The sequence below is a fragment of the Aedes albopictus genome, chromosome 1 (genome assembly GCF_035046485.1).
Source record: "Aedes albopictus strain Foshan chromosome 1, AalbF5, whole genome shotgun sequence".
Taxonomy (NCBI): Eukaryota; Metazoa; Arthropoda; class Insecta; order Diptera; family Culicidae; genus Aedes; species Aedes albopictus.
In genome coordinates this window covers 34,040,210-34,066,945 of record NC_085136.1, presented here as the reverse complement: position 1 = coordinate 34,066,945, position 26,736 = coordinate 34,040,210, and the positions used below count along the sequence as shown (strand labels likewise).

General features: G+C 45.8%; 1 protein-coding gene across 2 annotated transcripts in view; it reads right to left on the bottom strand.

The window, feature by feature from the left end:
• LOC109412976 (octopamine receptor Oamb-like) overlaps window positions 1-26,736 on the bottom strand; it is an 841,374-nt gene that overhangs the window by 282,904 nt on the left and 531,734 nt on the right. Inside the window, exon 6 of one of the 2 annotated variants that reach the window (XM_029855986.2) lies at window positions 24,141-26,539. The exons of the other annotated variant lie outside the window; for it this stretch is intronic. Coding sequence (XP_029711846.1) covers window positions 25,635-26,539 — 905 coding nt within the window. The 3' untranslated portion in view covers window positions 24,141-25,634. Of the gene's footprint in view, window positions 1-24,140; window positions 26,540-26,736 lie in introns of those variants that run through there. 2 annotated transcript variants of the gene reach the window in all.

The window sequence follows — 26,736 nt, the reverse complement described above, 5'->3', positions numbered from 1 at the left end:
GATTCTTGATTCCGGTGGGAATGGGTTGAAGTACCGTCAAGGCACCATTCACCGTGGATCTAAGACGATTTGGGGCAAATAAGGGCTGTCATTTGACACTAGTCTTATAAACATTGTTGGTGCCGCTTTTAATTGCCTTCATTATAGGTTAAAATTAAAGCAATATCCACAGAAGTAGAAAATTTTTCACAAAATTTGATGATATAGTACAATTAGTAAAAGGTAGTAGGGTCGCCTAATTCCGTGGTAGGTCACCATTCACCGTGGTAGTAGGGACCCATTCACCGTGTATGAGGAATTTTTTTTTACTTTGTTTGAAAATGATCAAAACAACCCAGCCAAGCAAATTTTCTTCGTTTAAATTCATTTCAAGTAATAACTTGCAAGATTTTATTAGAAAAACGATTGTTCAAATTTTCGATTTTCTCTAGATATATGGGACAATATGGGGCACGGTGAATGGAGACCATTGATTTTTAGGGTACCCATTTACCGTGCCTTTTTGTTTCAATTAAAAAGTACGAGTAATCGTACTTTTTTGTTAAACTTACTTCGGTAATGCAAAATACATACCTAATATGTGAATTTAATTGCTTCTTGGTGGAATAAAAACGTTACTACATTTAGTTTATCGCTTAAATCACCTTAGCGCAGTTTTCGTTTTTTCACTATGAATGCAGTGAACGAGCAGAAACCCGCTTCATGTAAACACACTTTAGTGTCAAAATGATACTTTTAAATGTTTCTAATGAGCTTTTTGACATGGTAACAATACATTAGTGTTGTATTGGTGAAATTGAAGGGAAATTGTCGTATCATTCAATCATAATATGGAAATAATGAAAAAATATTCGAAGGAACACGGTGAATGGAGCCCCCACGGTGAATGGCGCCTTGACGGTATTATCGATAGTCGTGATTTGACACTTGAATAATCGCCTAGAGTAAATGAATCAATCTACTATAAAAAGTTAAGATGTCAAAATAAAAAATTTTCGAAGGTAAAATAATCATGTTAGAGCTGTTTTTGACTTACCGTTCAAACAAACTGTCGAATCGACAATTGAGATGACTTCTTGCCGGAGGTGAGCAGACTGATACAGATGCCAGAGAGTATCTTTCCATTTGTCATAAGTAATTGCCATTTACCTCAAACGCCATCTCTATCACGTAACAAGCATTATCGCTTCAAATAACCTCACGAACCGAATTAATTCATCTTCTCCAAACCCAAGAACCCCCCATAGCATGGCTCCATTGCATCACGTGTCTCCCCTGAAAGCCCATATTTGCGAACCATCAATAAAATAAAAACAACGTTTTCTTTTTTGCCCCGGGAGAACTTGATTGACAGAGTTGCAAAAACATATTTTGTTGAAAAAAAAAAATCAACACTCGAGCAATCGCCCTCCAGCGCATAATCCAAGCAAACCATAACTGCCACTGCCCAAAAAATCCACCAATCGCAGCCGGCGCTGCCGGGTCGTACGATCCTGCGAGGCTTATCAGTTTTCCCCGCGCCGGACCGCCCTCCCCGTGTTCTGTCACCACTATCTAGCTCGATTCTAGAAAGTCGAATTTTCTGTGCTGACAATCTGAAAGAAACTGCTTCGCCCAAGCGCAGCACGCACTCGCGGTCGATAAGAGAAGGCGCATTGGAAACAGCGACAGGAAATAATAGAAGAAGCCACATGGAAGACGATGCAAAACGATTACTGATACTGTCCGTGATTGCCAGCTAACAATGTGGTCCAGGGTGTCAGGCCATTCGGCCGAATGGTCATCAGGCCGAATGGTCATTGGGTCTTCTTCTTGCCGTTACGTCCCCACTGAGACAAAGCCTGCTTCTCAGCTGAACACTTCCACTGCTTCTATGAACTGAACACTTCCACAGTTATTAACTGAGAGCTTCCTCTGCAAATGATAATTTTGCATGTGTGTATCGTGTGACAGGCACGAAGATACTTTATTGATGCTAAATCTACTGATATTTTTCCCATGAATATTTCCTTCTTTTAAATATAGGCTGTTCTTTTTAGTATCATTGCTAAAATTGTTTTTGGAGCTGAAACTGCTGATATTCGATTCATAAATTTCTCCTTCTTTAAAACAGGGGCTATTCTTTCTAATTTTATTGTTAAACTAGTTTTTGGAAAAAATTGTTGGAAAAGGTAAAAACAACGGCCAACTTTCAATTTGTCCTGATGACCATTCGGCCTAATGACCTTCGGCCTAATGACCCAGCATCGTTGTCCAGTACCTACAAGTTAAGAGTGGTGAATACGAGTGAAATGTTTTTTTTTGGTACAGTAGACGATCGATAACTGCCATAAATGAGAAATTGTCTCCAGTGAAGCATTAAACTCACGAATAAAACTGAATTAAGCTAAATTTTTTTATGCCAACCGTTACATACATATCTCGCACTTAGTATCATACGGGCGTATCTACAATGATCGATTTCTCTTCATCGAGTTTCTCTTCGGTTAGTAACTTGGCCGGCAAATCCTTTTCGGATGTTTTTGTTGTTTTAGAAAATAGTCCTAGTCGTCATTTTCCGAAATACACCGAGAGATCGTCCGATTATTGGTCGCAATTCCCGGAATAATCCGAAGAGAAAATCGATGAAGAGAAATCGATCAATGTAGATACGCCTGTATGATACTAAACGCGTAGTATGTAGGTGCAGTGTGGACGGGCTTGGTGCTTTAGTGGCTACCTCTTCTGATTCGTATGCAGAAGGTACCTGAGATCAATCCCTGACCAATCCTGTTCCTCCTATTTTGAATCTTTCTGTAGACTTTCTTCTCTCTATATATACAAATCATGACATGACATAGACATTGATGTAAAAGAAACGGATTGAAAATCGGTATCCCTTCCTCCCAACTTTCACAGCACAGTGTCAATCTATCAGATAACACCTACGAGTTATGCAATCAAGCGAACTGTACCGCATTATCTTCAGAATATAAAACAGACTAATCTTTCATCTTACGCCTGGCATCCACGCACCAATGTGTGAACCCTCTGCCAACCATATCCCACGAACACTCTGACATCCACATGAATTTGTGCAGATGCAGAAGTATATTCGGTCTGATGTGGATATAAACGATTGCAATCATTACTTCCTTCTCCTTCCCCACATTGACCTGCAACCTGACGTGGCAGGCGCCATTGTCGTCTAAAAATAGACTGCCGGGGCCCTTGGCGCAAATGGTCACACGTTTCACACGTTATGAGATAGTCATGGGTTTGATCCCAGCCCTGGCACTTTCGTCAGTTGCTCTTTACCCCTGAGAGCAGCTGACACTGACCCTCTCTCTTCTTAGTTGCCCGAACCTTGCCTGAGAAGGACGTATTTTATCAGGTTATGGGCCCAGTATAGTTTCCATAGTAACGGCGTTTGTTAGGAGAAAGATTTTTTTTCTCCACGTGGAAATATATTTTTCAAGAAGTTCTGGAAGAATGACGTCATTTGCCAGCCCCCCCCAGGTGTATGTCAACGAAATCATCTGACGTGCAACCAGCTGGCGGAAGTTGGTTTCAATGTGGATGACACGTGGATGTGCAGTTTGCTACTCAAGGGGCTTTCGAAGAGGTGCGATCCAATGGTTTTGGGTTGGAGAGCCACGCCTGACAGCGGATAATCTTAAAGCTAAAATCAAGCAGAAGGACAAGCGGCTCAAAATCGTCCGAAAACGATGATGCGTTTTTCAGCAAGCAAAACGCATCAAAGAAGCAAGTCGACAAGTCAGTCGTAAAGTGTTTCCGGTGTAAGAAACTCGGACACTTTGCGTCAGAGTGCCAGAAGGAACCAATGATTACGATTACGATTACGATGATTACGTTTTTCCATGGTAAATTTGAAAACATTTTTATGCTTATTATAAATGCAAGCTGTCTTTCAGTGTAGAACTGATTCACTCGGACTTGTGCGGCCCAATGGTAACCGAGTCGATTGGAGGCAGTCGATATTTACTGACCTTCATTGACGATGCTAGTCGATAAACCGTGGTGTACTTCCTGAAATCGAAGACAGAGGTGCTCGAAACGTTCCAGGATTACAAGGCTTTTGCAGAAAACCAAACGGGAGAGCGGATCAAGCGAGTACGGACGGACAACGGCAAGGAGTACACACTCAATCCTGAATTGGCTGTTCAGCACTTTTTGACGAAAATAGAACAGCAGAACTATTTCGACAGCTTCGGTAATCAATTATACTGAGGATCGGTACACCAACTGTCAAAACCGGGTGCAAAAGGTAAACAATGCAGTATATGGAGGTGGCTGTGCATTGTGCAGCAGCTTGGCAAATCATCGACTTTGCGTCCATGAAGTCCAACATAAGCAAGGACCTTAAAACGGCCCTGTTGCGACTTCGTCTGTCGATGTTCGATGCAAAGCAAGACCACGAGAGATTCGTGAAAACTGAAGCGGCAGAACCGGCGAAAGCAAAGGTAACGAAGTCTACTCCGACGGAGACCGTCGCTTTCGCAGGTAGTCTAAAAGGTGTGGTGGATGCGACTGCTCGTGATAAGCACTCGCAGAAGCGGGTGAGGCATGTGTCATGAGCTGTTAGACGGGGCTCGCAACATGCCTAGGCGAGTCCACCCTAGAAATGGGAGGCCACCGGCTTACTGGTGGACCGACGCGAAACGAACGTCGGGTGGTTTTCGCCGCTGTAAAAGCCGCGCTGAAGACTGAGATAAGAGCTAGCAAAAATGGTCTGCTTTGAGGATCTCTGTCAGAGTGCCAGTGCGAACCCGTGGGGTGACGCCTACAGGATCGTTATGGCCAAAATGAGAGATGGTTTGGCTCCTACAGAGAAATGTCCAGAGATGTTGGAGGGGATCATCGAGGGGCTTTTTCCGCGTCATGATCCTAGTCCTTGGCCTCATTTCGTAGGACAGCCGGGAACTGGGGCTGGCGATGAGGAACTTGCGGAGATAGCAAAGTCCCTTAGCGTAGATAAGGCCTCAGGTCCGGACGGAGTTCCGATCCTGGCCTTAAAAGTAGCTATTGCAGAGGCTCCCGAGATGTTCAGGTCTGCTGTTCAGAAATGCCTGGACGAGGGAGTTTTCCCAGAAGCTTGGAAGAGGCAGAGCCTGGTTCTATTGCAAAGGCGGGGAAACGTCGGCATATAGACCAATATGCTTGATTGACACGGCGGGGAAGGTGCTCGAAAAGATCATTCTCAATAGAATGTTGAGGTTCACCGAGGGCGAAAATGGTCTTTCGAGCAACCACTAAGGCTTCCAGAAGGGAAGGTCCGCCGTAGACGCTATCTTGTCGATTACAAAAACCGCCGAGAAAGCACTCGAGCCTAAGAGGAGGGGAATTCGTTTCTGTGCCGTAGTGACTCTGGATGTTAGGAATGCGTTTAATAGCGCCAGCTGGTCTGCTAATGCCAATGCGCTCTTGCGTCTGGGGATACCGGAGTACCTGTACATGATTCTCGAAAGTTACTATCAGAATCGAGTACTAGCTTATGACACGGAGGTGGGTCGGAAGTGCTTTCACATATCCTCGGGAGTCCCACAAAGTCCCATCCTAGGTCCGGTGTTATGGAATGTCATGTACGACGAGGTGTTGAGGTTAGAGTACCCAGTGGGAGTGGTGATTGTCGGATTTGCCGACGATATTACGCTCGAAGTCTACGGTGAAACGATCGAGGAGGTAAAGTAGACTACCAACCACTCGATCAAGGTTGTGGAGGCGTGAATGCGGTCCAGGAAACTGGAGTTGGCTCACCACAAGACAGAGGTGACGGTTGTTAACAACATGCAATCGGCGCAGCAGACGGAGATCAGTGTAGGAGAGTTCACTATCATGTCTAAGCGCTCTGTCAAACACTTGGGCGTGATGATCGACGACAAGCTTACCTTCGGTAGCCACGTCGATTATGCCTGTAAAAGAGCCTCCACAGCTATTGCGGCACTGTCCCGGATGATGTCCAATAGCTCAGCGGTGTACGCCAGTAAGCGCAAGCTTCTGGCTAGTGTTGCTACGTCCATACTTAGGTATGGCGGCCCGGCGTGGGGCACCGCGTTAAGTACTGAATGCTACCGACGGAAGCTGGAAAGTACTTACAGGCTTATGTGCCTGCGGGTTGCGAGCGCGTACCGTACCGTGTCACACGACGCTCTCTGCGTCATTACTGGTATGGTGTCTATCAGCATTCTTATCAGTGAGGACATGGAGTGCTTCGAAATGCGCGGCACAAGAGGCATACGCAAGACTGTCAGGATGGCCTTTATGGTCAAATGGCAGCGCGCGTGGGACAGTTCCACCAAAGAAAGGTGGACCCATAGGTTGATACCGAGGGTAGATAGTTGGATTAATAGGCGCCATGGGGAAGTTACATTCCACCTGACACAGGTCCTTACAGGTCATGGTTGCTTCCGACAGTATCTACACCGTTTCGGGCATGCGGATTCTCCCGAATGCCCAGTGTGCAATGGTTTAGAGAAAACGGCGGAACACGTTTTGTTCGTGTGCCCGCGTTTTTGCACAATGCGTGACCGCATGCTTGCCACTTGCGGGGAGGACACAACTCCGGACAACTTGGTCCACAGGATGTGTAGGGATGAGTTTGGTTGGAACGCCGTTTCAACGGCTATTACCCACATCGTCTGGGAGCTACAGAGGAGGTGGCGCGTGGCCTCGGAGAATGGCTAGTCCAGATGCAGTACAAGAGGTGGTCCAGGGGTTCGAAGTCGGCTTCGTAGGTCATACCGGTGCCCTGCGGCCGAGATCGACCCTTACAGCGATTAAGTGGCCGCGGAGAGGAAGTCCCGGTAGCGGTGCTGTCTTGGCGTCGGTCTACTGGGTTGGATCCAAGCCCGCGGTTGGAAAGGGGTCCCCGGCAAGGGTCGGGGCAGGTGGAGACCCTGCTGTCTGCAACCTACGGATGCATCTGATAGGGCCTGAAGGGTAGTGATACCCTTCCTTTGCGGGCAGGTTAGATCGGGTTGCATGTGGGCATCAGTTCTTGATGTCCGCTCAGCAGTAGGGCGCGGGCGGGGTTGATCCTGCCCGCCTTCCGAGGACAAAGGGAGTGGCGAGGACCACTCGGGAAACTGGCTAAGCGCCACCGTGATGGACTCTCCAAAGCTAGTCATCGATGTTCGTTGCTGCAGGCTACGCAGCTAACCTTGTGGGTGCGATGTGCACTAGCCCCTCTCTGAAGCAATACCTTCTTGGTGGTTCCGGAGGGACGTAGGGTTTGGCGACCATAGGAATGGTTTAGTGGGTACGCGGAGAGAGTAGTCCTGGCTTTTACTTTTGTTTTAGAAGACGGCCTCAGACCTACACTACCCTAACCTTCTGTTAGGGTGTCTGTTGAGCAGATTATCCCCCTATGGTTTAGAAGGAAAAAAAAGTATCGTGATTATATTATGGGCTGTAGTACTTTTCCTGATAGAGTTTCCAAACCCGAACAGAATTGCGATGAAGCGGCGGTCGAACCAGGCACATTCCATGAGGCGGTCACCCGGCATGACAGCCTGTGATGGAAGGAATCGATGGTGTCTGAATACAAGGTTCTGGTGGATAATCACTGTTCGAGCTTCCGGATGGGAGGAAACCTCTACGCTGCAAGTGGGTCTACAAGGTGAAGACGAACATAGACGGAACTGTAGAGCGGTATAAAGCCCGTTTGGTCATCAAGGGTTTTTCCCACGTGAAAGGCGTTGACTACAACGAAACGTTTTAGCCTGTGGTTCGGTACGCTACCATCAGATATTTGATGTTTATGGCTGCCAAGATGAACCTCCAGATCCCTTGAAACACTCTGAAACGCATCTGAAACGTCATGTACCCCCTTGGAACGTCTTGAAATACATTGAGCGTCCCTTTAAGCCTGAGACATCCTGGAATCCCCTGAAACCCCTCCAGGACGCTTCTGAAACATCCATGAAGCTGGAACTGGAACCCCCAGAAGCCATTAACGCCCCCTTTAGCGCCTCCCAACACTCTGTGAAACGCCCTGTAATCCCATGAAATGGCCGCGAAACTCCCCTATAAGCCCCTCTGGAACATCCTGGAACTCCTGAAACCCTGTGGAATCCCCTAAAACGCCTCTGCAACCTAACTGAAACGTCATGTAAACACTTGCAACGCTCCTGAAACCCCCGGAAACTTCCTGCACTCCCTTAAAGCCTTTCAAACGCCTCTGAAACCTCCAAAACATCATGGAATCCCCTGAATCTTAATTACGAGGTTTTTAGCGCGTTTTTTTACCTGGTACCATAACTGACGTAAAACAACATCCAGTTTACATAAGTGCCATGAATTTCCATTGTAATTATAAATACAATCCATTAAATAATATCATTGAAAGTTTTGTGCCGCTGATGATTTGAAAACTGCACAATTCATAAAATTAATTTTCCAAATGTGTTTCATGGAATTTAAAGGGGCTTCTTGTGCGTTCCTGAGAGTTTCAGGGGGTACCAGGGGCGTTTCAGAGGTTTCAGAAGGTTTCTAGGGTATTCCAGGGGGTCTCAAATGGTTTCAACGAGATTCCAGAGGGTTCCAAGGAATCTGTAGCGTGTACAGCTTTCTCTTTTTTTCTCACTCACACTCGTAAACAAGCACGCGAAAGAAACAGATAATAGAGGGGGCACTTTGCCGCCACTTTTATCTCGCTCTTTCTTGCATACAATAAAATAAACGAGCGAGAAAAAAGAAAAGGCTGCGCACGCAAGTGCAAGGAATTCCATGAGGTTTAAGGGGGTTTCAGGAACGTTCCAGGGGTCACAATGCACAAATTCGAGCGAAAAAACGGACGCAATTCAGTTCCGGCCGCTAAGCAAACGACAGATACCCATTCCTAAGCAAAAAACTCCGGGGAATCGAATGGTGCCAACCCCTTTCCTGGAAAACATCGCCAAGTGTCTCATTTTGGCCATTTTCCCTAAATTTGTCAGAAATATTTAAATACATATATCAAACCTCAATCCAAAAAAGTTGGGAGGAACCCTGAATATTTCAAAAAATTTCATGTATCAATGTTGGTTTAGTAAATGGTTTTCACTTTTGATCACAATAAGTGTCTCACTTTGTCCAATATTCCCTATTAAATGAGAATATTTGAGAATTTCGGATAAATTTGAACAAAAAATCATACAAACTCGTCAAAAATCGTGCTACTGCATGGGGAAACGCCAAACGGGTTGGCAATCAGAGACAATGTCCCATTTTGTCTAATACCCCCTATAAATAAGGAATATTTGAGAATTTCGAATGAATTTCAACAAAAAACCATGCAAAGCCATTCAAAAGTCGTGATACTGAATAGAGAAACCCTAACCAGATCATCTCTTGTCTATCGCATTCAGTGAAGTTGTCTCATTTTGTCCAATATCCCCTATAAATTAAGAATATTCAAGAATGTCAATAGTATTTTTAGTTTGTATGGGAAAAGGACAGAATGAGACATCATTTCTGAATATAATAAATAAGAGATGAACTCTTTGGGGTTTTACCATTAAGTAGCATGACTTTTGAACGACTTTGCATGTTTTTTTTTATTGAAATTCATTCGAAATTCTCAAATATTCTTCATTTATAGGGGATATTGGACAAAATGGAAAACCATCTCTGAATGTGATTGACAATACACGACCCGTTCGGCGTTTCTCCATGCAGTAGCATGACTTCGAACGATTTTGCATGTTTTTTGTTCAAAATCATCCGAACTTCTCAAACACTCTCATTTTATAGGGGATATTGGACAAAATGAGACACTTATTGTGATCAAAAGTGAAAAACATTTGCTGAACCATGTTGTCTGTCTGTCATTGGTGCATGAAGTTTTTTTGAAATATTAAGGTTTTCGCCCACCTTTTTTGGATTTAAGTTTGATATTTTCAAGTATTTTTGACAAATTCAGGGGAAAATGGCCAAAATGAGACACTTGGCGACATTTTTGGCACGGAGTTGGCACCATTAGATTCCCAGGAGTTTTTTGCTTAGGAATGAGTATCTGTCGATTGCTTAGCGACTGGAACTGAATTGCGTCCGTTTTTTCGCTCGAATTTGTACACTGTGGGGTGTTCCGAAGGGTTTTTGGAGCATTCCAGAGGGTTTCTGGAGATTTAAAGGGGTTTAAGGATTGTTCCAAGGGTGTTCCAGGGGAATTCAGACAATCTCAGAGGACTCAAAGAATTTCAGGGAGTTTCAAGGAAAATCCAGGAGGTTTCAGGGGATATTCTGGGGCGTTCCAAAGGGTCTCAGTGGTTTGAGGTATAGTAGTAGTGGAGTTTCATAGTTCTAAGGTATTTCAAGGGGTTTCAAGGGCGTTCTAAAGGATATATCCCTGATATCATCTGTATCCATGAAACGCCTCAAAATCCCTCTGCAAACCATCTGGAACTTCATTGAAAGCACTTTAAATCCTTCCCGAATTTCCCGGAAACCCCTCCGGAAGACCCCCGAAACCCTATGAAATGCTTTGATACGCCTTGAAGCTTTTCTGAAACATCCCTGAAACCACAATGAAAGCCCCAGGAACCCCTCCGGAACATTTGTGCCACTACGGTATAAAATCCGAATGTTTATTTGATTGAATTCCATAAAGAAAGTATTGTAGCGCAAAGAATTGCAACTAGCGTACGTCAACTGTATGCTGTATTGTGATTGACACTACATCCGAAAATCTCACCAAGGAAACAAATCTACTCAGTCACTAAGTTGGTCCACCTCAGAAATAGAAAAATCTTTTGTTTTCATACTAAGTTCCAGCTAAAAAAGTGGGACAACTCATTACAAATGAGTTGACACAGTTTTAACGAGAACAGAGTAAGAAAACAAAAGATTTTTCAATACAGTAGACGTTGGGTCGGTGCAAACGGTTTTACTGCAATGCTTTTTAACTGCAAGTTCGGTAAGTGCAACAAATTTGCAGTTATCGCACCGCCAAATGTCAAAATGGTGCGCCATGTTAGCCCAAAAGAACAGTCGAATGAAGTTCACGTTCATTTAACGTCAGTGTTGATGGTTTGTTGACAATGTCAGGCATTGCAGTTATTGGATTTTCGTTCGCTAAGTGAAACGTAAACATGTTGCAGTTATCGAACGTCTACTGTATCTGACTAGGACTGAGTAACATTTTTTTCTGGATTTTGGCAACACGGCTTTGTTTGTTCAAGTGACAGTTCAAGCTTGAGTTCAAGTTCATTTTTTATTTATTTCATGATTAATTCATTTTTTGCAAGAGGTTATGGCAAATTTTGTGCAAAACGGACGTCATCAACTGCAAACCGCGTGCTTCCCGAAGCATCGTAAATATTTTGCCATCCAAATGTGCGCGACGCGTTTCGCTCCGATAAGAAACAAAAATGCCCATTTTAACTACTGAGTAGCGACATAAAATCGGCCATAATCGTTTTCATGACCAAGATGAAGAGGGTTCAAGACAGCATAACCATGGGATTCCACGTAAACAAATTTCTCCGCATTGTTACGCCGTCGCCATTTCCCTTTGCGCCGCTGCGCGCTAGTTATGACGCCATATTGCATTGGAAACCGGATTTGCAGCCCGATTCACGCCGGTTCTAGACCTATACCACTCGATGGGATGATGAAATGGGAGCTCGTTTTCTTGAAGGCTGTCATCATCGTTGCAAATCACACCCCATCGAGTGTGGTGGCTTGAACAAGCATTGAAGCCGTTCGCACCATGAACTATAAATGTCGGTGGTTATTTTTAACGACATGTAAACAAGGTTATGTGCAAGGGGGAGTCGCTGGGCACATCTTTACTTGTGCCAATTATTTTCAGTGTGCCAACGGGTATTGAATTGTGCCTCAGTGTGCCCCGAAGTGCCACTGCTTGATGATTCAGATTTTGCTTGGCAACTACCAAGACAACCAACTGTTTGTTTTCATTTTGCAGGTCAAATGCACATGGTTGCCTAGTTTTTTCACCCAAACTCAAGTGTCAAAATTGTGCCTCAGAGTGCCTCGGTGTGCCACACAGCGTATAAGACGGTGTGATTGGCACCTCTTGGCACAATGTTCCAAGCGACTAGCCCCTTGGTTATGTGTCGTCTGGGTGGCCGTGTTGCCAGTTTTCTTTGAATGTTTTCCGAAGTCCACCGTAGAACGTGTTGTCATCCATCGGGCAGCACTGCGTTCCAAATCCTCGCGATTAATCGTGCAAAACCATCAGCGGGACCGGATCGTACGATTCTAGTACATATTGGCAATAAAATAAGGCGTGCTAATGGCGGTGGCGGCGACAGCCCAGAATGTGTGTAATGTTTGATTCATGATAAGAACTTTTTCAATGAATATCATCACTGATGCATGGCGGGACATGGAGTGATGTAGCGTGATAAGGCATGCGGGAAGGGACAGGGCCATGTCGCGTGATCGTCGCAAAAGAATAAACAAAACTCGGGAAATCGTTGTTTACTTACGGGATTGAATCGAGTTCTGAGTACTACAGGTCACCAGACATTGGCAATCGGATTAATTTGAAGGGAATTTCGGATGAAAAAGAGAACGCCTGACACATGAATGGTAAACATTGTTGTAGCTCACTTTTATTTTCCTGTTGCTTGGTAAAATAGAGATCGTTTTGATTATTCTGTTTGTTTTTGTTTATCGATTTTCCCTATAAAGATATATATTCTTTGAATTATTTAGCATTACAACACTCACTATTCGTTTCATTCGATATACGCGTATAACACTTTCCTCCTAATCCTAAGTTACAGTTTGGAAAGTTTTCGATACAGCTTTTTGCTTCGCTTCCATTCGGTTTCCTAGGAGTCGATTTCGCTCAGTGCACGTGGTACCAAGCTTTGATAGCTGTTGCCCAAATTGGGTCGGACTGAGTCGCGCTACAGCGCGATTCTGTTTCACAAATGGCTTACTTCGATTACAGTAGTGTGGTAAATATTTCTATATGACTCAAGCAAAGATTCAACAATAAATAGGTTCTTGTATCAACAGCTTTATGCGCAATGTTCTAAAGGCAAGCGAAAATAGTTTATAGGATTGGAAAGACAGAAGTGATGATGTCTGAGGATGAAACTTCGTACGGGATGACTGCGCGGTTTTGTACATCGAGGGGAACGCGGTCAAGGTGTAGAAATAGTTATTTTGATTTGCATTTGATATTACGAAAGAGTGATGTGTAGTTGTTCTAGATCTAGACTAATTGTTTATTTTTTTGCTCCTAGCTATCATGGATGAGAGCAAACCGTCGTTTCCTGTTGATTTTTTACCATTTCATTTGGCATGGCTGCCATAACATGTAACGTCTTTATAGGTTTGTAATACTGGAGTCATGGAGCGTCTTTCCATTGGATTTGTGTTCATTTCTAGGTACCGCATCCAAACAAAGCTCGATTTCCGTCCGAAAAAAATAACACTCATTTACTAGTTGGATTCCAATCTTCATAGTAAAGCCTTCGAATACTATGTCATTTAAACTTTTAACAGTTAATCTACAGACAAGCAGAATTAACTGAGAATAAATTGCACCCAAAAACATCGTCATAGAAGCATAACCAACCACCCAATTCTAATAAAAATGTGTTTGGCCAATAGGTCACCGTCTTGATATTTCGGCCGCCATCTTGGATTTTGAGCGGCGATATTGCATATTGTGGTCGCCGTTTCTGGACACCGGGCAGCTTCTCTATACCAAACATACCCATATTTCATGGTTTTAGAACCTATGTAAAACTCCTCAAACTGCTGCCATCTTGAATTTCGGGCCACCATCTTGTTTATTTTGGTTTTCATTTTGGATTCCGGATATGTCCATAGCAAATGTACCCATATTGCATGACTTAAAAGCCTAAACTCCTGTTCTTTTGGGCCGCCAACCAACCATGGATTTAGGATCGCCATCTTGGATTTGACGACACCATCTTGAATGTTTTGGTTCCCATTTATAGCCTCTGGACATCTTTCCCATACCAAATACTCCCATATTGCATGATTTAAGAGCCTAAAACTCCTTAAAACAACCCCCTCTTCTAGTTGTGGACCACCATCTTGGATTCGAGGTCGCTATCTTGAATTTTCAGTTATATTACGGGATAATGACGGTTAATATGGCATCGGCGGCCAAGGCGTGTTAAAAGGGAAGAGCAAAAGGAGCTTCTGGGGGGTTTCTGGGGGGGAAGGGGTACCAGGAGATCTCAGGGGTGTTTTAGGCGATCCCTACGGGTTTCCGAGGGGTACCGGGAGCTCTCAGGGACGTTTCAGGGGATTATCAGAGGGGCGTTTCAAAGCGTCCCAGGGGGTTTCATGTGACTCTAGAGGCGCTTCATTGAATCTCAGGGGCATTTCAGGGAGTTTTAGGAGGTCCCAGAAGATCTCAAGAACATTTCAAGGAGGCTCAAGGGGGTCTAAAGGGCGGTCGCTTCAGCGGGTTTCAGGAGGCATCTGAGAACTCAGAGGCGTTTAATGGAGTCTCAGGGTCTTAGGGTGTTCCAGGGATCTTAAGAGCGCTTTATGAGTCTCAAAGGCGTTCCAGGGTGTCTCAGGGGTAGCTCCAGATGATCTCAGAAGCGTTTCAAGGAGGCTTCAGGGAGTCCCAAGGGCGCTTAAAGGGGTCTCAGGACCCAAGTAACAATGGCAGCTGAATAACAGCTTATTGATCCAATATTTTCAGAATTAAGCTTAAGAACGGCTTGTTTATCCTGTTGAACAGTAATAATGTTTATTGGAGAGCGTATTAGAAGGCTTCTAGAGGGCCTCAAGGACGTTTCTCAGGAGGTTCCAGAGAAATTCCAGAGGGCCTCAGGGAAGTTTCTAGTGGTTTAGAGGGTTCCCGGGGGGCCTCAGAGACGCTTCAATGAAGCTCAGGGGGTTTCGTGCAAGTTCCAGAGTCGTTTCAAGTTCAGAGGCGTTTCAAGGAGGTACCAGGATATGTCAAGGGCGTTTCAAGTGGTCTGTGGGGTATTTGAAGGGGTCTCAGGGTACATCAGGAGATCACAGGGGAGGGGGGCGCTAGTGACAAGAATGTCAGACAAAATGGGCATAAAACAAGCGACAAAGAAGCACTTCAAGGCATCACATTATCAAGAATTCACATAGGGTTACAAGGGGTTTGAGCGTTCGATGGTATGAAGGGCGTTACTGAATGTATTCGGAGTGGTCCAGGATGTTTTAAAGGGTCAAAAAGGCGTTTAAATAGCCTTTTCGTTGGTTTCAGGAGCCTATTTTTGGGTTTAATCCGGGAGCGGTCGCGTCGTGTACTGAGTATTGATTGATTGATTTATCTTTATTTGAGAGACTTTCACGGTGTACTGAGTACACGCACCAAGAAAATATTTCGCTTGTTATATACAGCGTGTACGCGGTGTCGCTGAGGGTGGTCGAAGACGCAACAGCTCGAGGGTTAACGGGCGTTTAAGGACAAACGTCATGAAATCCCGCTTCAACAATGTATCAGAACTTTAAACGCACAAATCTCAAAAAGCTGTTGTATAGACCACAGTATTTTATTATTCTGTTCTTGCTTACTTGTAATAAGCTTCAAATAAAAAGATCAGGTGCTCTGGTTTTGTTTACGAAGAGATTTGTGCGCTCGAAATCGTGAGTAGGTGGCAAAGTCGGTCATTGTGGCGGCCATTTTGGGATTCCAACAAGTCTGTCCTAAAGTGAGTTTCAATAGGTATCAGAGATGCTTCAGAGTGGCTTCACAGGGCTATGGGAGCGTTTCAGATATGCTAACGGGGATTTTAATAGCGTTTTGCAGGGGATCAAGGAATGTTCTAGGGGGTTCGTGAGGGGTTATCAAAGGGGTTTCAAGGGTTTGAGGACGCTTTAGGAGCCTTTTGGAAGGGGCTACATGAGTTACAGGGTTTCTGGAGCGTTTCAGAGAGTCTCACGAGGATATAAAGGTGTTGAAGGAGCGGTTCAGATGAATTCAGGGATTCAGGTACGTTTTCGAGAGTTTCAGGGACGTTACAGAGGGTGTAGGTTGTAGAAAGGTTTTAGGAAATTTAAGGCCGCTTCAAGGGGTTTTGGAGTCTTTAGTGGAGTTTCAGAAGCCTTTTTGGAGATTCCAGAGGGAGTTCATGGCGTTTCAATCACCGAAGAACCGACGTGACAGCTAGAACAAACAAATTCAAATTTGTTGTCCCTGACGCTATGATGAAAAATAGCCGAATAATATCGCCACCTCTATAACGGTTCGCGTTGATTTGATAGCTTGACCCCAAACACCGGTGTGTTCATATAGGAAGAGGTTCGCGTCTGCGCTGATTTGAGGGAAACGTTCGCTCGCTTCGCTGGTCGACCGTTAAATTTGGGGGGATACTTTTGAAACAACACTGTCACGTTCGTTGGTGTTTCAAGGATGTTTCAGTAGAGTTTCAGGTCAGTTGTGGTGCCCTTGGCTCTAAGAGCCTCCGTAAACCCCTGCAATTCTTTGAACACCGCTGAAATGCCCCAGGATCATCCTTACCATGGAGCCACTCTAAATCGCTTTAGATTTTCTGGCTTTATCGGTCTTTTTCTACTCAGGTCTACTAGGTTACGAACAAGTGTGAACATTTATATAAGGTAAAATTAGACAAGTAGGCCATGTATTGAACGAATGCATCGAATGCGTGACGACCTGTGCTTTTAAACAGACCGGCTTGGTTGGTAGTTCATACCACCTTATGGGTAGTACGCTGATCGCAAGAAATTTCTTGGCCTATCTCGATGCGTGGAAAATTCAGGCAAGAAATCGCTCAAGAAATGATAAAGCGTCGCTTTATTCCGGATTCTAGTACGGAGCTGTTTCGTTTTAAATGGGGCATGCCGTGTTAAATTTCTTGACGATTCCGGTCACGGAAAAATAATGCACTGAACGAAAATTACTTGAGCGATTCCGTCTGAAGTGCATACCTTGCATTACCAAGACTAGCAAAAGTTTCAGGCACCCGACTGCCTGTGTATTGTTCTGTTTTCATCGCAAGTTCCATCGATCGGTAGCTTTTTGCGGAATTCACACTTCCGTTCATAAGGATTACTCTACGAAACGGATTTAATTCGGGATAAATGTAAAATACAATGCACGCGGTAGGCGAACGGTTTCACTAATGAACAATGAATTGAAAAAATGAAAAGAACATACTAGATATGTTGCTGTCATCAGCTCTCGGTCCTTGGGTAGGGGTGGGCAATGTGGAGTAACATTTCAAAAGGTCTTACCATTACGTCCTTTTGCTGCTACTCATTGACACCAAGCATTTGCCAGAATCGTTCCCGTAGAAGTTTCCGCAGCCACAGAGCTTCTTGGCAGGCTTCGCTGAGCGCCACATACTCAGCCTCCATAGAGGAGAGTGTAACGCACGATTATCTTCGGCTGGCCCAGGAGATTGCACCGTCCCCAAGCAAGAAGACGAAACCGTAAGTCGATCGTCTAGTTTCGATATCATCTGCCCAGTCGGAATCCGTGTAACCGAGCAACATTTGATCTTCGCCTGCTCCAAGATAAAGATAGTAGTTGCGGGTCAGCTTCAAATAACGAAGTACGCGCTTGCCTGCTGACCAGTCACGCTCGCTCGGCTTGGCAAACTTCCTGCTGAGGATCGCTGCACTTACAGCCAGATCCGGTCGTACGCTAACAGTCAAGTAAAGGATTCCACCCACCAAGCTTCGGTACTTCGGCGCATCAGCCAGTTCCTCACTCTTGTCCAATGTTTTCAGGAACCCCGGATCCATCGGGGAGGCCGCCGGCTTCGCTTGATCCATACCGAATTTGGCAACAAGTTCGTCGATGTACACAGGGAGACGCAGCTTGAATCCACCACAATCACGAAGCGCCTGACGAACAGGGGTTTGCACTCTTGCTTCAGAACTATCACTTATCGATCACTCATCGTATTGGCTATTCGCATAATTTTGTTCTTCGTCACTGTTTGCCACTTCTCCTGGCTGCAATCTCAAGGGATCTTCTGCCTCTTCGTCACATTCTGGCTTCGCTTCTTTCTCTTCCTTGAACAGCAAACTCTTTTCAACAGCTCGACGTTTTGCAGCATCCAGAACAGCAACAGGAAGCTCCGTACATGATGATCCATTGCCCAGCTCTACGAATATGACATCGCGGCTGCCAACGATACGGTCCGTCTCACGATCGAGGAACCGATACCCTTTGTGCTCCATGGAATATCCCACGAAGATAAGCTTCCGAGCTTTGCCCTCCAGTTTCCTTTGCTTGGTTTCCGGAATGTGGACAAACGCCTCAGCGTCAAACACTCGAGGGTGGCTGAGGTCCGGCTTATGCCCCACCACAATTCGAAGGGCGTTGTTGATTGACCTGGACGGAAGTCGATTCTGAAGGTACGTGGCAGTGAGTACCGCTTCACCCCAGTACCGTTTCTTCAGCTTCGCGTCGATCAACATGCATGTCGCCATTTCGGTTATCGATCGATTCTTCCATTCAGCAACGCGGAGAATATGCGGTGGTGTATTGTGGCTTTATTCCCTCCTCCTTGTAAAATCGCCTCGGCTCGGCGTGATCAAATTCGCCACCGCCGTCAGACCTGTCGGCTGGCGCCTGTCAAAGTTTCAACCCACCGGACATAGTCCTTAATGTTACCTGCCGCTTCGGATTTTGATTTCAACAAGTATGTCACGGTAAACCGACTAGTCATCAATAACATGCATGACATAGCGGCAACCACTTGGGGTCTCATTCTTCATCGGTCAACAGAGGTCTGTGTGGACGATGTCGAGAATCTGGGCTGATTTTCCCTCACACACCGCACCTGGGCGGACTTCCTTTTCACGCAACACTCACACACTTCGCTATCCACAGTTGCTTACCTTGAGTCCGGTCGCAATTAAGCTCCTTCTTCAGCAACCGCTCGGCAGCTGCCCAATCGCGGCGGCTCAACTGCCGGTGCCACTGGTGCTGGCAGTTCTCCAAATGTTAGCCAGCTGTAGCACAAATCGACGAATGACCAAGCCACAGGCGATAGAGGCCGCCGGCGCGAACACCGGTCGCGACAACGGTTCCCTTGTGGTCACAGATGTTGCACGAATCTGCTTCAAATACCACTTTCAGATTCTTTTTCGCCAGGCGCCCCACTGAAATCAAACTCGTCGCGAGGCTTGGCACATACTTCACTTCGGCCATCGAGATCTTCCCATTTTCATCATTATCGTCAACACCACTGATCACACGACTTCCTTCGCCACGAATCTGTGTCTTCTCACCATTCACCATGGTGGTCCAACCTCCAGCGAATTCCTGAAGTTCTCCGAAGAAGGATCTGTCTCCGGTCATGTGAGTGCTTGCTCCGCTATCGATGATACAGGCAGACGAACCAGCATCTTTAGCCAGCGTGAAAGCAACCTGCTTCTGGCGGTCTTCACTTTTGCGCCCTCTTTCTTCGAGCACTCCGCATTCTGCGTCTCGAGAAACTTCCTGCAGTTCCGACGCAGGTGGCCCGGCAGCTTGCAAAAGTGGCACGATCCCGTTTCTTTCGTCTTCTTTCCTTCCGAGGAGCGCATCGCCTTCTCCGTTTTGCTAGAGGAACCTTCCCTCTCCATGCGCCTGAGGTACTCGTCCATCAGTTTGGACTTTACTACGTCCATGGAAATATCGTCATCTGGCCGACCATCGAGTGCCGAGACGATTCCGTCGAACGACGGCGGCAGGCTTCTCAAGAGCAAGAGCATACAGATCTTTGTGTCCTTGTCAAGTTCTGTGCCCGCGGCTCCAATTCGGTCGAACAAATCGTCGATTTCGCAAAAGTATCTCTCCAGATCCCCGCGCTCTGGAAGATTCATCGCGCACAATTTCCTCAGCAGCGAAACGCGCACAGTGGTACGATTTGAGCGAGTTATACACCGCACGTGCGGAAACACTATTCTTCACCAGCGGGAGCTGGCTATCTTCTAACAAGAGCACAATGGTCGCTTTAGCTTTTCGATCGGCAACCTTCCACCGAGCGAGCTCAATCTGTTCATCGTCTTCCGGAAGACCGTCTTCGATTACGTACCACAGGTCCTCACGACACAAAAGCATTTCTACGCGCACTTTCCAGCTCTGCCAGTTCTGTCCATTTAACTTTGGAATAGAGAACCTGGCATCAACCATTATCACTACCGTTAAAGTCACTTGGCAAACCGTTTTTGTTTATCGGCGCCGCACTCTAATCGTTCACCAATCTTCCAACCGATCGACGGTGGGGACCACAACACCGTTCACCAAGTCATTCACTAATACACTCGCAGCCGGCGCCCGGCAGAGTCTTCACGAGTCTCTGCCTTTTGTCTCTTTTCGCACGCACAACGGAACAATGGCGGCTCGACCAGCCAAATCGTTTTTCGATCACTTTCTTCGAAAGGCGACCGTTTCCTTGGGCCAATAACCTAATGGCAGAATCAGGCAGCAGTGGAACGGGAGAAGCACCGGGAATTCGGAATCAGCGGAAAGAACACTCGCGGCCGGACACCTCACCTGCACTACCACAGTATCCGTTAGATTTGTGTTCACCGCCCGTAAACCAAAACAAAAACACAAATAGAGATGCCAAATTTTAATGAACAAGGTGGTGTAGTGCAATGAGAGTCTAATAGAGGTGGGGAAAAAGATACTTTGTGTGCGTGAGATCTATCACAGAGAACAGACATCCAGGCTGGAACAAATTTCATTCAGAAAGTTGTGTAAGGATTTGAATCTTCACTTGAGTAAGGTTGCAAACCAATCTACGATGAAAACACAAACGCCGCCAAACACCATATTGCCACAGTCAGTGGTGAATTGAAACATTTCAAGTGGTGAATTAAATTAGTATGGAAAATTAACCGATTGCAGCGCCACGCTATTGCCACTTGTGTTGCCGATTTCAAATGGCCGTTAAATTCCTTACACAGCTTCGGAACTGGACTTGGATGTCTGTTCTCTGTGGATCTATGTCTGGTGCAAAACATGTCACTACTACAAGGAAAGCGAGCTCCCATAAGAACGCGTGTCATATAGTGACGTCACTATTTGTATTTACATTTTTCTTTCCTTACCATCTTTTCATCTTCCCCACCTGTAATATACTCTCATTGGGTGTAGTGTAGAGTAACCGGTTTGTCGGATTGAAAGTTCACCCCGGTAATTCGGCAACAATCATTGCGTACGGGGTACTTGGCTACTTCGATCTTTAACACGAAAAGATCGAGCTCTTTTGCTGCGTGTCTGAAAATATAATAGAGGACGTTCTGACTAAACAGCAGGCATGTAGTAAAGCCTTGAGTAAAGCCGATAACAGAAATACGTCCCGAATGAATGCAAATTTGCCACTGAAGCAAGCATAATGCAAACCTGAATTCAACTCTGCCTTTCCATACTTGACTTATTTATTCGTCAAAAATAAACAGAGCAAGCTTGTAAATGCAGTCCGAAACCACAGACAAACAGACATATCACTTACAACAAAATGCGATAAAAATCATCGTGACGCAAACATAATCGCCCAATGCTAATTACGATGTGGTACGCAAACCCACTGAGTAGATGGCGGTAGTGAGCAAACGTCTAACAGGAGTAAAAACGACGCGAGCGCCATGAGCGCGTGATTTGCGAACTATGGAATGTTTGAATAATCCGTTAAAAAGGGAAACGGTGGGAAGTGAGTAGAGTGAGACGTCTGTTTGTCTGTGCCGAAACTATTTCGTTCATTTCACGTTTTATATCACGTTCCCGGTTGTTTTGTTGAACCCGACAGAAAGTAGGGTATTGTACCATTTGGGCAGGTGTACCTATTTTGGGCACTTACCGCTATAACTAAGTCAATTTCAAACCGAATGATTTGAATCTTTGTACAGCGTTAGATACTGTACGTGCCTAACTCTGGACAAAGTTTCAAATCAATCGGTTTGAAATTGGCTTAGTTATAGCGGCAAGTGCCCAAAATAGGTACACCTGCCCAAATGGTACAAGACCCTACAGCGTGACTAGCATTGGGCGATTATGTTTTCACGACGTTGTTTCCGACTGCATATTGTTCTAAATTTGGCGATTTGTGTTTGGCTTTACGTTTTGCCATGCTTTGGAAAGAATTGTTGTCGAATATTTTTCGAAAATAGTTTCCGCTGGGGTAAGTTTAGAACATAGAAACCACAAAAAGGTGTGAAGAATTTGCTATCACATAGCTATGTAGTTCAAATCTAGATTCAATTCATTTCATTTCTAGTAGCTTTCCAAGTCGTATAGCAACATACTGACTTTTATTGCTAGTTTGAAAAAGTTCATAGAAAATAATAATCAACTAGGTACAAGTTCAATCAACGGAATACTCACCACGCGGAATGGCTTTCATCGGGCGGCGCCCCGATGTATGCCATACGCGGAACAACCACGCACCACCAAACACAATCAGCGCGAGGCGTATACGGTGAATGCGATGGCTCGTTTCCAACCAAGTTTCGAACGTTGTTGCATTGCAACGGCAAACGATGGAGCTCACAACCCACCATCGACCGCATCAAAGTCGGCTATTCAATCGAACCATGCTGCAGCAACGCAACAACCCGCCCTTTTCGATGGTGATTAATGGCGAAACACTGGCCAACTACGATGAGCGGAGCGCGTAATCGCGTGTGGGTTGCTTGATGTCTAAAATTTCCAATTCGATCCATCAAAAAGCACTTGAAAGGGCATTACACCGGCGATAACATGGTGGCTGGGTGATGGAAAAACAATTCCCACTTTTCAACTGAAACTCTGAAATCAACAAAAAAGAACGATTGATTGGTTCGGTTTTACTGGGCTTGCTGGTGTAAACTTCCGGTCTCCAGTTTTCTTCCTCTCGTTCGAGTTTTGACATAGTTTCTTGGGAAACATTGGAGCTAACCTACACATATTAACATTGCAGTTGGAGTTTTAAACTTCAAACTATTCTACTTTCCTAGTTTTTTTTGTTTGTTTTCACTACTCTTGTTTTGTCTTATTCATGAGTCTTGGCTGGCGCTTCCTGTCGCCTGTACGCCTTTTCTCTCTCCCTCAGTAGGCGAAAAACTCTCCCCATGGCTAACTTTGTTTCCGGTTTTAGTTCATAAAATTATTACCCGTATTCGATTGTTTATTTACACTGTTGTTACTTGGCGAGTGACGCGACGCGACAGACAAAGCTAGCGTCTGGCAGCTGCCTCTTCACTGGTTTTTATGGATTTATGTTTGTGTTTGTTCAGCGCTATTGTTTGCCCCGTCATCGTCGTCGTCGGATTCAATTCATCTTGATGACTCTTGTTTGTAGCTTTTCGACGCTGCTTGTTTACGAAACAGTGCGTTGTTTGCTCTACACACTTAAGAAGTTCATTTCCAGTAGCAGCCGGGAGCGGGGTTTAATTGTTTTGGAAGGAGAATGCTTTGCACGTTTAGTGGGCAGACAAGTCGAACTCTTTTGTGATTTTCGATAGAAATGATTCGAGGAAGATCTCAGAAGAAAATGGAAAACTTGACAATATAACGATTGTGATTTTGGCAGTTAAAGCCCAGACATGTTTTTGGTTGAAGATTTACGTTGATTCTTGAGATCAATGCACCAGATCATTTGCTTAATTTGTTAGTTTTCATACTTTGGACCCATCCGATGGTAAACTGAATTCACTCGGTTCGAACAAGCTTCTGATTGGTTACTGCCACCCTCTTGTGTCAAAATTCTCAGACCGAGTGAACTCAGTTCAACAGTTGATCTTAAGCTATGGACTTATCCACCGATGAACCAAATACATCGCGGTCCGAGAATTTCGACACTAGAGCGGGGTCTGTTCCAATCAGAATCGTCCAATTCTGATTGGAACGGCCCCGCTCTAGTGTCAAAATTCTCGGACCGCGATGAATTCGGTTCATCGGTGGATAAGTCCATGGGAAGTGGTTCACTTAGGGTGAACCAAAGGTTAAATCCAATGGACTTATCCACCGATGAACCAAATTCATCGCGGTCCGAGAATTTTGACACTAGAGCGGGGTCTGTTCCAATCAGAATCGTCCAATTCTGATTGGAACGGCCCTGCTCCAGTGTCAAAATTCTCGGACCGCGATGAATTCGGTTCATCGTTGGATAAGTCCATAGTTTTGGCATTTAGTTCATCTAAGGGCACTTACCCTTTGCACGAGTCCACTAATAGACGAGTGCACCGATGAATTGAACTCATCGCGGTCCGAGGAATTTGACGGTGCCGCTTCCAATCAGAAGTGAACGATTTCCAATCAGAATTGAATAATTCTGATTGGGAATGCCCAGCTCTAGTGTTAAAATTCTCGGACCGCGATGAATTCAGTTCATCGGTGCACTCGTCTATTTGACGTTTGAGCGGTTTCGTGTTAACAGAAAATGAACTCGTGATGAATACATATGTTTATTCGTTTACCTTTTGAGTGAGGCCGTGTTATAGACGAGTGCACCGATGAATTGAATTCATCGCGGTCCGAAAATGTTATCACTAGAGCAGGGCCGCTTCTAATCAGAAGTGAACGATTTCCAATCAGAATTGATCAATTCTGATTAGGAATGGCCCCGCTCTAGTGTCAAAATTTTCGGATCGCGATGAATTCAGTTCATCGGTGTACTCGTCACAAGGGGCTAGTCGCTTGAAACATTGTGCCAAGAGGTGCCAAGACCACCGTCCTATACGCTGTGTGACACACCGAGGCACTCTGAGGCACAATTTTGACACTTGAGTTTGGGTGAAAAAACAAGGCAACCATGTGCATTTGACCTGCAAAATGAAAACAAACAGTTGGTTTCCTTGGTAGTTGCCAAGCAAAATCTGAATCATCAAGCAGTGGCACTTCAGGGCACACTGAGGCACTATTCAATACCCGGTGGCACACTGAAAATAATTGGCGCAAGTAAAGATGTGCTCAGCGACTCCCCCTTGACTCGTCATTATAGGTGGCCATGGAAACGAGTTCATTTTCTGTAAACACGGCACCACTCAAACGTCAAATCAGTGATCTCGTGCATAAACTAATCAAAAACTCCAAATTTGCTGACCGAGTTCATTAAAAGCGGTTACCAAGGTTATTTAGACAGAATAAGAAACAAGTTCTTTTTCGTAAACTCGGCACAGTGAAAATGTTAAAGGACAGAACTCTACAGGATGAAATTCTATATTTGTATCGTTGAGGAAGAAACAGAGTTTCCTTCTGAACGGTTGCTGAAATCTACTTTATCTCAACGATAAATCTATCATGCGTTTTGAGTGACGTCTTCGTTTAACATCACCGAAATAATCTGCCCTTGAGGAATCCCCCTTTACGAACTGTCACAAAAGTGCAGCAGTCTCCTACCCCAAAACGATCAAATATCCACCCTAGTCAAGCTGCTACCTCCCACGCTCCCTTCCCTCGCATTGTCCGACCCCCTCGCCAGTCCGTCATCTCCACCATACCTACCACTTCCGCTGCTTCCGTACCCGGTGAACCCCGGACTTTCCATCACCAACGGGTGACAGATGTCATAAACCGGCGCGCGGCTGACAATTCCTCTCGACGCCGCCGCCGTATCCGTAGTAGGCGACGTGCCACTACTCCTCGTAGTCGCCGTTGCCATGGTTCCACCCGCCACCGACGGCGAAGCATTGGTAATGCTGTTGCTGTGGCGTCCCCGCACGCCCAGCCCAGGACTAGAATTCGAACTGACGCTCGGGCCAAACGATCGTCATCTGCTGTCGGACAGATTTCCGACCGGGTCGCTGTCATCGCCGATGGATTGTGCAGCCGCCGACGGCGATATGCTCGGAGTCCGCGCTCCGTGCATCCGGATCTGAGACATATCCGATCCTCGGCGGCTGGCCGGCCGAGGGATCGCCTCCGCCGAGCAGAAGCACCGGCAGATCAGTCGCTTGAACGCGAACCGGAAGTCCTTGGAAAACAGGGCGTAGATCATCGGGTTGATGGCCGAGTTGCAGTACCCGATCCAGAACACGATCGAGAACAGCAGATCGTTGATGCAGTTGTCGCAGAAGGGCCTTATCAGGTACATGGTGAAGAACGGAAGCCAACACAGGATGAACAACCCGACGATGATGGCCAACGTCTTGGCCGCCTTGGTTTCCATCCGGAAGCGCTTGACCTGAGCTTTTATGTTACGCTTGCCCATCCGCTTGCTGGACCGCGGCGACAGGAGGCTCCTGCCCTGTCCGTCCACCGTCAGATACTGACCACTCCCGCTCTGCTCCTTGGAAGGCCTCCGGAAGATGTGCGACGCGTTGTGCTCTCGGCCTCCGTTCGAGGTGTAGTGAACCGCGTACAACAGCTTACTGCCCTCTCCGGCCGAGGAACTCTGGTTCAAATTCTCCGTCGAGGGGTAGGATACGGAGATTTTGATCTTCTCGTGGTTCTTGCAGCGGGTCATGTACCGCGAAAGGCGTTCCGGTGAGGCACTGCCCAAGCTGGTGGTGGTACTGTGAGTGCTTCCGTTGCTATGCGGTGACTCGTGGTGGGCTCCTACGGCTCCGAGGGCACCGGCTACGCCGCCCGGAGCTCCGTGGGCACTCGCCGTCGAGCCACGGCCCCGATGGATCCGCAGCGTCAGCCGGTTGTCATCGAAACGGGTGCCCATGCCTGTGGGAAAAGAGGAGCAGACGACAGGAAAGAAAAGTGAAGATTAGTTAACTGTATGGGTTAAGATATTGATGTCAGACAATGAATTTCATGAGTGAGAACCCAAACCTACGCGTGAACAACCCGGATAAAAATTTCCATACAAATACAATGCATAATAATACATAACAATACAACTACAAAAAAAACTGCAAACT